General features: G+C 46.0%; 1 protein-coding gene across 6 annotated transcripts in view; it reads right to left on the bottom strand.

Moving 5' to 3' along the window:
- The window catches only part of CAB39L (calcium binding protein 39 like), a 104,769-nt gene that overhangs the window by 2,067 nt on the left and 91,192 nt on the right, over positions 1–11,510 (bottom strand). For all 6 annotated transcript variants that reach the window (XM_055335783.1, XM_055335785.1, XM_055335784.1 and 3 more), the window contains one exon: positions 8,624–8,767. In XM_055335783.1, coding sequence (XP_055191758.1) covers positions 8,624–8,767 — 144 coding nt within the window. The remainder of the gene's footprint in view (positions 1–8,623; positions 8,768–11,510) is intronic.

Genomic DNA, 11,510 nt, shown 5'->3' with positions numbered 1-11,510 from the left:
AAAGGAATCAAACAGACGTTTCTCCAAAGAAGATACATGAATAGGGCAGCCCTGGTGGCTCAGCGGTTTAGCGTCACCTTCAGTCCAGGGTGTGATCCTGGGGTCCCGGGATCGAGTCCCCTGTTGGGCTCCCCGCAGGGAGCCTGATTCTCCCTCTGCCTGTGTCTCTGCTTCTCTCATGAGTAAATAAAATCTTTTAAGAAATACATACGAATGGCCAGTAAGCACATGAACAGATAGATGCTCAACATCATCAGGTCACCAGTCATCGGGGAAATGCAAGCCCAAACCACAATGGGGTGTCACTTCACGCGCACTAGGGTGGCTACGATACAACAGATCTGAAAGCAGGCGCAGGTAAGGAAGGGGAGAGGCCGGACGGCCGCCGTGCTGGTGGGCAGGTGAGAGGCACGGCCTCGGCGGGCAGCAGCTTGGCAGCAAGTACCAGGAGGTCACCAGCCAATGACCACGAGGCCGAAATTCCACTCCTAAGTGCGGATCGAGAGAATTAAAGAAACACCGTTCACATAACACTCGTACGCGAGGGTTCCTAGCCGCACGATTCACAACAGCCCCACGTCCATCAACGGGGAACAACGTGTGGCACATCCGTACGATGCACACACGGCAGCCACGCAACGGGAAGAGCGATCATCCTACAACACGGTCGAACCTCAAACCACGCTGACGAGAGAAAGCAGACTCGGAGGGCCATGCGGAATCATCCTGCTTATAGGAAACATCCGGAATAGGGAAGCCATCGAGAGCCGAAGCAGGGGAGGGAGGCCGAGGGCGAGGGGTCCGGGACAATGAGCAGCAACCGCCTGATGGGTCCTTTTGGGGTGCGATGTTCTGGAACTCGGTAGCGCAGGCGGGCAGCACTGGAAATACGGCAAACGCCACCCAACTGTACACGTTCAGATGGTCACAGTGCTGAGGTTACGCGACGACGATCAAGTCGAACTGTCACACATATTGGAACAAGGACCCTCGACTGGTTCACACCGTATGTAACACCTGTTCGCGGCAGCGTGTCCGAAAATCACACGCTGAAGCCACACGTGTGGCTCGCGTGGTTGCCGCCTGTTTACAAGGGACTTGCTGCCAAGTGTTAGGTAGAAATTGTCTGGCATTTTGTGTTACGTAAATAACTCGTAACAGTCTTTCTAAAAAAGAAATTTAAATATTTTGGACAAACTAAGCTTCTCTGCTTCAATCCAAAATAAAGGTGAAATAGGGGCGCCTGGGCGGCTCAGGCGGTGAAGCGTCTGCCTTGGGCTCAGGTGGCGGCCCGGGGTCCTGGGATGGGGCCCTGCCTCAGTTTGTAAACTGCTTCTCCCTCTCCCCCTGCGGCTCCCCCTGCTTGTGCTCTCGCTCTCTCTGTGTCAGATAAATAAATAACATCTTAAAAAAAAAAAAACAAAGATAAATGTGAAATGTAGAGGAATTTGTAGTCAGGCATCCCTGGATTAACGACACTGAATCCACACACCGTACACCTAAAAAATGCCAAATTTGTTTTCAAGTTTAAAAATTTTCCCTATTAAAAAAAAAAAATTTCCCTATTTTGACTTTTTATGGCTCCTGAACGCTGCTGCCTGCAAAGGTGGCTGCTGATTAGAGGCAGGTGATGCAACCGTGCACGGCTCCCCCCGGCAGGGCCGGGACCCTGAAGGCCCCAGTGAGGGCTGGAGGTGAACCAGTACCATCAGGAACGCAGTTTGTTTTTTTAATTTTTTTTTAAGATTTATTCATTCATGAGAGACACAGAGAGAGAAAGAGAGAGAGGCAGAGACACAGGCAGAGGAAGAAGCAGGCTCCCTGCGGGGAGCCCAATGGGAGACTTGATCCCGGGACCCCGGGGTCACGCCCTGAGCTGAAGGCAGGTGCTCAACCACTGAGCCACCCAGGGATCCCCAGGAACGCAGTTTAAAAAAATATTTTACTTATTTACTTGAGAGAGAGAGAGTATGGGGGGGGGGGAGCAGAGGGAGGAGCGGGAGAAGCGGGCTCCCCACTGAGCAGGGAGCCCGATGCAGGACTTGATCCCAGGACCCGGGACCATGACCTGAGCCCAAGGCAGACGCTCACCCCACGGAGCCCCCCAGGCGCCCCCAGGGAACCCACTTCTAAATCAGGGTACAGTGAGCCAAATCTTCAGAGTATTACATGCCGAATAGGGAGTTTCTTGGTTCTCTGTCTGCTGCACCTATTTTCTTCTTAAATGCTACTCTCAGACCATCCCCAAGCAAGTTAAACAAACGGAACTACCTGTGGCTTCTCTTTTTACAGTGCGGTCTTAACTGGCTGCGTCCCTTAACTCACACATATTTCAGAAATGTGCTTTATGGAGTTCTCAAGCCCTCGTTAGAGAAGGGCAAATAGCATGACCACAACTCAAATATTTTTGATTCAGAAAACTAAGCATACTCTGCTCTCCATTTTAGGCCTGAATGCTTTTCATGCAAAGTGTAAAAAAAAAAAAAAGTGTACTTCTTACACACACACACACACACACACACACACGCATTCGTCTCATTCAAATTCTATTTCGTCACGAAGGATTTGCACGAGACAAGGCCTGGGAAGGCGAGCTTTCTGCTCTGCCGACGTCGCCGACGTCGCCGTCTGTGAGGTTGCTCTGTGCGTGGACCTGAAACCGCGGCTCCCGTTACAGTCACGTGCAAGTAACCCCAAGGAGCCTTCCTTCCTCCCACTGAAGTGTAAAACGAGGCCGTCTCAGTCTCAAGGCTCATCACCTCAAATAAATACAAACCTGAGCAATAAAATGTTTAGAGTATTTTGACCCAATTCTTGCTAATATGGATCAGAGACAGTAACCTTTTCTTTCCTGTTTAAGAAAAAAGGACCTCATCCCTGCGTCCGTGGGCTGGCTGAGGACTATGAGCACCCGTGAGCCCTCCACGGGCCGACGCCACATATGCAGGGAGGAACAAAACAAAAAAAAGAACCCTGGGAAGGAAGTGGGGATAGAGGAGGAGAGCAGCTTGGAAGTTCTGGAAGCTCTAAAAATCTCCAAAATCTCCAGAGATCCTCCTCCTCACTGTCACCACCCTTGTCATCAGTCTGATTATGAAACTGATACATGTGGAAAACTAGGAAAATGGAGAAAAAGACACAAAAAAGTAAGAAAAGAATCTCTTAAATAGTTCCTCCACCCAAAGATAACTGATTATTTAGTGTATATCCCCCCCTTTTTTTAATTATTATTTATGATAGTCGCACAGAGAGAGAGAGAGAGGCAGAGACACAGGCAGAGGGAGAAGCAGGCTCCATGCACCGGGAGCCCGACGTGGGATTCGATCCCGGGTCTCCAGGACTGCGCCCTGGGCCAAAGGCAGGCGCCAAACCGCTGCGCCACCCAGGGATCCCCTGTATATCCCCTTTTTATGCATTTTTTTTCTGTGCATACAGCCGTATGTAAATATAGTCTACACAAAACTGGGCTTGCAATCTGTATGTGGTGGTTTGTAAACTGCTTTTCTGCTTAATGTTTTTTTATTTTTTAAATAAAAAGAGAGACAGAGAGAGGGAGCACAAGCAGGGAGGAGGGGCGGAGGGGGAGGGAGAAGCAGGCTCCCTGCTGAGCGGGGAGCCCCGACGACGTGGGGCTCGATCCCAGGACCCCGGGGGTCATGACCTGGGCCCGAAGGCAGATGCTTAACCGACCGAGCCACCCCAGGCACCCCGTTTAATGTTTTTAATATTTACAGCTTCTTATGTTAAGCGAGCCACCCACCATTTAAAGTATAGTCAGGGCTACAGACAACGGCTTTGGCAATCCTGGAATCCAAGTCTTTGGGATCTACAAACTGCACGTAACTGTGCAAATTACGTAGGAAACGACATGTTTATTCCAAAATGACATGGAAAAGCCACTTTTAAAAATTCCTTATCCTAACAGCATTCACACTTCCTATTATAAATATTACCAGTCTCCACTTTTCTTACATTCTACTGCAACAAGGTACTTTAAAGTAGCTGAAAATATTATCAATACTCGGCACCAGGATTATCGAACTGAGTAATACAGTTAGATATTTTTGGGTGATGTTGCTAACGTTGGTCGCAAGTGCCCATTGCAAACCTTTCTATAAACAAACACAGAATTGGTTATTTTATGAATTTTTAAAGAAAGTATTTTAAAAGGTAGAAAAGAGAGGGGAAGCCTTATTTACAGCCTCTCCCCTTTTCTCCTCTGCCGCTCCACGAGATAAGCAAAACGAGCGCAATGTGTTCAAACGAAGGCAGGATACAGTTAAGCGTTCTGCACTGACGTAGTCGATGAAACATTAAGTTGGTATAAACACCTTCTGGCTGTACTGTTAACATTTTTAGAAGAATTATTAATATCATGTCAGTTTATAGCTGATTCCTGAATTCACCTGGCCCCACTGTTTTCTCCATCAGCAGACGTAGATTTGGTACGTCGAGACCAGAGAGGCTGGCCTGCTAAAAAAAACCGAGTCCCTAAGGAAGTGGGTAATTGATGGTTAGGCTTTCACCAAATTAATCCGTAATTCTGCATTGTTTTCAGTAAGGCCACAAGAAACGGGTATTTCTTGGGTACTTTTTTTTAGGTGAATTGTCAAACCGGCTGTTGTATTTCGGAACAAGTGAGGGTGGAGCTTCTTGGTTTCGTGGAAATGGCAACTGCAGCCAACTGCTAGGATCTGAGTGACGGAGCTCCTGACGGACACTCAGGAGCATTTTTGTCACCAGGCCATTGCCTGAGTTCCAGCAGTTCTAAGAAGTGGGTCAGAAGGTAGAGACGAACCCTGTCCCCGATATGGTTTCGTGGGAAACGGCATCATGGTCCTTTGCTATTAAGGCAGTAACCAGGGAAAGGAAAGGGAGCTCGGCTCAGAGCTGATACCTACGTTCATCTTGGGCCCATCCCTGGGAAAGCAGAGAGGGTCGCAAAGGTCTCCGGAACCGAGCTGGTATCTTAGAACTAGACTTCGACTTAGATTCGACTTTAACGCTTGCATTTTACAAGCGAGGAAACAGATCCAGACGGCGCTGCCCAAAGTCACTGGTGGCAACTAAGCCAGAACCAACACCCGGGTCTCCTGACTTCATCCAGCGCTTTCCCACCACAACCTCCCGTTTGTCCACAGCAGAAAAACACGTGAAATGGTATCTCCTTCAATTCCTTGAACTTACCAGCAAGCTAATGAAAATAATCTGGCAAAGGCCTTTTGCGCAGTGTGTTCCACATTTTCTGCACCTCCTAGGAGGTGCTTTGGGGAGGAGCTATTAATACAGAACTGTGAGGAAAAAACAAAACAACAACAACAACAAAAACCCTCTAGGACTCAGCTGTTCCTTCTTCTAAATAACAAAATGGTGTATTTGGCAAGTGAGCGATTCGGTTCATACTTCAGCGGCAGAAACATAGTTAGGGTACAGGGTAGGCCCCGTTCATACACGTACAGTAAACAAGAGGTCAGCTGTGTTTATATGCACCTACTCTGGCCAATGATGGGATGGTCCAGATTCCAAGGACGGAAGCAGGTTACTTCTATTTGGCCACCCACTGAACACTTCCATAATACTGCACTTTTGAACAACATTCTGTGAAGCTTGTTCTCATCTCGGATGATACATTAAGATCCCGTGGGAGCTGAGGACATGGCTCATGCCACCTACGATGTCGGCGGTCAGAGGGGTCTTGGGAGGGTCTATCGTTCGTACTGTGTGGGCATCTTCTAGTGCTACAGCCGTTGATTTGCGCTTCTTGGTATTTGCGTCTAATATTTTTTATGGAATAATTCTAACATGGAGCAGAGTACAGCAGTAATGTATCGGGCTCATGTTCCCACTGTGTGTGCTATCGAAATCTAAAATTTCTGAATTGCCTTCAGATTCTTTGATAAAATACAAAGACATATGTACAATATATATAACTGGAAGCTGTTGGTCACCTCTTCATGATACCATCCTCCCCCCTACCTGTGCCCGCTGAGGTGACTGCTCTCCTGAATTTGGTATTTGTCACCCCCATACAGGTTTTTAGACTATTGACTGCACCAGTCTGAATCCATGTAAGTGTTGTTGTGCATGTTTTCGACCTGTCAATCAGTAACATCCTTTTAACATTTGTTTATTCCACTCAAGGTCTGGGATTTACCCACGCGGATGTGAATATAGCTCAATGAATTTTAATCCATTACTTTGTGCTACTGTATGGATATAGCACCATTTATTTTCCCCATCTCCGGTTGATGCCCATTTGTGTGTTTTTCTCATTTTGTACCATTCTAAACGATGTTGTGATAAACATTTTTGTACATGGTTCCTTATGCACATGTGCAAGAATGTGTCTAAAAAACTGCTGAGGGGGTGGGGTGCCTAGGTGGCTCAGTCGGTTAAGTATCCGACTCTTCATCTCCGCTCAGGTCTTAGTCTCAGGGTCATGAGTTCGAGCCCTGTGTTGGGCTACCCGCTGGGTGTGGAGCCTACTTAAAAAAAGATTGCTAAAAAAAATAAATAAATAAAGATTGCTGAAAGATGAGATTTCAGGATTGAAGAATATGCATGCGTTCGGTTCTTTGTCTGACTAAATTGTTCTTCAAAGTGGTTGTACAGCTTCTATTGCCCTCCAACCTTACCAATATCTGATTTGTAAGACTTAAATATTTTACCATTCTGAAGAGTGTGAAACGATACTGCATCGATATTTCAATGGCCATTTCCAATGTTACTTAGTAAGATGATCGTCTTCACCTATTTATTGACCAATCGGGTTCTCTCATCTGTAATTCTTCAACTTGCATCCTTTGCCCATTTTTCTCTTGAATTCTTTCTCTAAGTGACTTGTCATTGTATGTATCACATTCTATCCTGCCTTTTCACTTTGCTTATTCTGTCTTTTTGAACAGAAGTTCTAAATTTGGATGTTGTTGGGATACCTGGGTGGCTCAGCGGTTGAGCGTCTGCCTTCCGCCCAGGCCATGACCCTGGGGTCCTAGGATCGAGTCCTGCATCGAGCTCCCCGCAGGGAGCCTACTTCTCCCTCTGCCTGTGTCTCTGCCTCTCTCTGTGTGTCTCTCATTAATAAATAAATAAAATCTTAAATTTTTTTTAATGTTAACTAGACACTTCCTATTATGTCTTGTGATTCTATTTTTTTAAAGATTTTATTTATTCATAGACAGAGAGAGAGAGAGGCAGAGACACAGGCAGAGGGAGAAGCAGGCTCCATGCAGGGAGCCCAATGTGGGACTCAATCCCGGGTCTCCAGGATCACACCCCAGGCTGCAGGCGGCGCCAAACTGCTGTGCCACCGGGGCTGCCTTCTACTTTCTTTTTAAAGGAATTCTTCCTTCCTCAATATCACAAAGACGGCTCTCATTGTCTCTTCTAAAAATTAAAAGATGTCTTCATTTACTATAAATCCATTAGTCTAAATATCTGGTAGAGTGGATTCCCCTACGTTGCTCTTTTTCAAAATTGCCACAGCCATTGTTTTACCACATAAATTTTAGATTCAGCTTGTCAAGTTCCAGAAGTCCTGTTGGGATTTTGAACATAACCTGAATGGAATTTATAAATTAATTTGGTATTTGAATTGCTCTAGTGGCTTTTTGGACAATTTTAAAGACCTGGTAGCTGAAAGATGGACTAAAAAAATTTTTTTTCTCCACCTCTCAAAGAAACTTTATAAACTGCCATGTCTCTCCCACTTACAGACTTATAAATTCAATCAGTGAATATACATTATAAAGACCCAAAAAAGCCTGGAGCTCTCCTGACTCTTAATTCTGCTCCAGATATCTATCCTAAGAAAATAATCCTAAACGTGGGGGGCGGGGGGATCCTAGCTGGATATAGAAAATGCTCATTGCAGCATTTCTCCCAGTAGGAAAAAATGGAAATAACCTAAATATAAAAAACAGAGGCATGATTAAGTAAACCAGAGTAAACAAACCCAATGATGGACTATGCCAATAAAACTCGTGGCTCTAAGACTCATAGAGAACAATGAATTAGTGTTCACTTCTGGAAAAGCATTAAGTGATAAAATTAGGATATCAATTTTGCATACCATGTGATTACAGCTGCAGGAAAAAACCTTCAAATAATCTGCATAGGAAAATAAGACCTACTAAAATCTTTACAACGGTTTGGTTAGAAACAGGGATTGCAGATGACAGATTTCTCCTGCCAACTAGTTTGCATCTGTTGCGAAATGCATTTAAAAAAATATTTCTAAACAAGTAATGCAAGTGAGTCATACCCCAGAATTTCTTCAGGGCTTCATTTAAGGCTCAAAGAAACACTTAGGGCCGGGAGCAAAGCGTTCAAATTCCGACACTCGGGATTTGGATTCTGGCTCTGTCGGCTGATTATTTTAGTGACTTTTGGGAAACAGTATCCACCTATTTTCTCAGTGGAAAAAATGAAAACATTTAGAGATAGGGATTAGAAACAAACGGGCATTCATTCTAGAATAACTCTAGAATTTCGTCCAAGTCATGCAAAAAATGGAAAGACTGCCCATTTCAATCTCTCTCTCGAGTATAAAGGAGGGGGAACAGCAGGGAGAGTTTGCCATTTGAAAGTGAGAAATGCCCGCGTTACTTCTGTCGCACTTTACCTTAAAGACATGGAAGGCTTCGAACTGAATGTTGGGGCTTTTGTCTCGAAGGAGGTTCATCATCAGTTTGAGGTTCTCTGGCTTGCTGATGTACTTTGTCATGATGGCAAAGTTGTGTCGGTCCAGGATCAGTTCACCCAGCAGCTACAAAACAGAAACAAAGACAAAAACCCACAAAATTAAAGCAATACAATCTGCCTGGGAGTCATCGGATTCAAAATATATCACACTTCTTCCTGAAGAACAAACTCTTAAGTGTGGTTAGGAATGTTGGTTTAAAAAAAGAAATTGAGAGTCCCTAAAGTGCATCTTACATTTAGCACAGGCATGAAAGGAATAGTTGTTATTAAGTTATTTTAAGCTTTTCACACAGTTTGGCTCAAGTCGGTGATTAGTGCATTTCTGAATCTTTTTTTTTTTTTAAGCCAGTCATTGCTGCAGCTTAAAAAAGCTCTCTCTGTAGCTGTCATCTAGAGCCAGCCAGAAGCGAGTTCATTATTTTCACTGCTCACTTTAATCTTGCTTCCCGGTACTGCATTGCCTCTTAGGCCTTATGGTGGAATAAGAATAACGAAACTGACTCTACAGTTACACTCCTTTCCCTGAATAAATGTGCTCTAGTAGCTTCCTAGGAAAATAGGTCATGCCAAGTGAGTCTTACCTTCCCTCTAACTTTTATTACAAAACCTGCTAGAGAGCTGGTTGGGGCGTGGGAGAAATCATTGGCTGAGTCCATACAAAGTTTAATATACACAGCAAGTTTTTAAGGAAAAGTAAAACAAAACTTTCTTTGATGACAAACTAATAGCTCCCCCACAAATGCACAATTATTCCATATTACGAACTGAATGTGTAACATCCCGTGCCTCCCTAAAACCTACATGTTGAACCCCTAACCCCAAGTGTGATGGTACCAGGAGGTAGGACTTTCGGGAAGGTAGGATTGCAGGAACGGGACAGGTGCTCTTCTCAAACAGACCCCAGAGGCTCTCTCACTGAGGGCACCCTGATCTTGGACTGCCCAGCCTCCAAAACTATGAGAAATGAATATTGCGGAAGCCACCCAGTCTGTGGTATTTTTGTCATAGCAGCCCAGACTGAGACACTTCAAAACAAAACAAAAATATCCCAAGGTGGGCAGCCTGGCTGGCCCAGCGGTTTAGCACCGCCTTCAGCCCAGGGCATGATTCTGGAGACCCGGGATCGAGTCCCACGTCGGGCTCCCGCATGGAGCCTGCTTCTCCCTCTGTGTCTTTGTCTCTGTGTGTGTGTGTCTCTCTCATGAATAAATAAATAAAACCTTAAAAAAAACCCCAAGGTGTGGAGTGTCTGGGGGGCTCTGTCGGTTGAGTGTCTGCCTTCAAGTCTGGTCGTGATCCCGGGGTCCCAGGATCGAGTCCTGCATCGGGCTCCCTTCCCTGCTCAGCGGGGAGCCTGCTCCTCTCCCTCCCTCTGCCTCTCTCCCTCGCTTGTGCGCACTCCTCTCTCTCTCAAAATACATAAATAAAATCTTTAAAAAAAAGAAAATGCCCCAAGTGAGAATAGTTGACCCTCTAGCAGCACAGTTGACCATTCTCTACCTCGTGAACTTTTATTCTCATGTACTGGTAGCAATTCCTAAAACTCCAGCAGCCACGCAGCTGAAATGTGCCCTCCACATAGTTTTATATATGATCTACTTATTTTCGGATTCTCCTATCCACTGGGCTTTTTCTGGATGCTTCGGGATGGTAATCCACCGTACAGGTGGTTACGAAGTCCTGGGTGGGAGGGGAAGGTGGGAGAAAGCTGTCCATCACAATCCAGTCTAGCAGCAGAACCACCGGGGTGCGTACGCAACGGTGCAGGTGTGTGAGTGTGTGCCTGTGAGTGTGAGTGTGTGTCTGGCTGCCAGTAAACAAACCACCTTGCCTGTGATGTGTTGTTTGTCAACTTAACAAAAAGGAACTACGAACCTTCAATTTACTTTGGTGCACGAAAATAGTGTTTGTTGAACGTACCAAGTGATGACCACTGTTAGACGTTAGCCAGTTGCCTCAATCGTGGGACCGCGGTCCTGGAAACTGTTCGTCTTCATTTTCCTTAATCTCTCTGCAGCACCTAAAAGCTAACTAACATTCTTCTGGAAACTTCCTCTTGGTTTCAAGGCCACTGCATTCTTCTGGTCTCTTAACCTCCTGCACATTGTTCCTTTGCTTCTGTGTTCCTGCTCCCCTTCCTTCTGCTCTAGACATGGAGGAATTTCCCAAGTGCTCTATGTGAATCTCTGCTCTTTCTTCTCCTCCCAGGCTCATCTATGCCCATGGCTTCCACTGGAGCATCTGGGAAGAGGCCTCCCAAACCTACATTTCGAGTCTCAGTTTCTTTTTCCTGAGCTCTATACCAGCGGACCCTTTACTGGTGTCCCTGAAACCAGTTCCTTTTCCTCTTTGTCAATGACACCACCTCAGGAAGAGCTCAAACCCTCCTCGGCTCCTTCCTCCCCTCGCCCCTTGCGTCAAATCCACGTCCAAGGTCTGCCAATTTTCCATCTGTAAATGCCTCGGACATCCTTCGTTCCACTTTCACTGCCCGTATCCTCTTTCCAACCCTCACCACCTGTCACCCGGCTCCTGTGGCAGCCCGCAGAGCGGTCCCTTCTTCAGTGTAGACCCAATCGAGTCCATCCTGCACCGTGTGCCAGATGCACCTTCCCGAGCATCGGCCCTATTCGTGTCACTAATTCCACCAAGAGAGTGAAAGAATAAACAAACGGATCCCTGGATGCCTGTGGATTTAGGGGGAAAACAAACTCCTCAGGATGGCGTTCAAAGCCCTCTGTGCTGTGGAGTCCCTTCTGCTTCATTCTGCTTTATCCTCTCGAGCCCCGATGGCTCCTCAATCTCCT

Source organism: Nyctereutes procyonoides, unplaced genomic scaffold (genome assembly GCF_905146905.1).
Source record: "Nyctereutes procyonoides isolate TBG_1078 unplaced genomic scaffold, NYPRO_anot_genome, whole genome shotgun sequence".
NCBI classification, from domain to species: Eukaryota; Metazoa; Chordata; class Mammalia; order Carnivora; family Canidae; genus Nyctereutes; species Nyctereutes procyonoides.
This window is presented reverse-complemented; position numbering and strand designations above follow the sequence as displayed.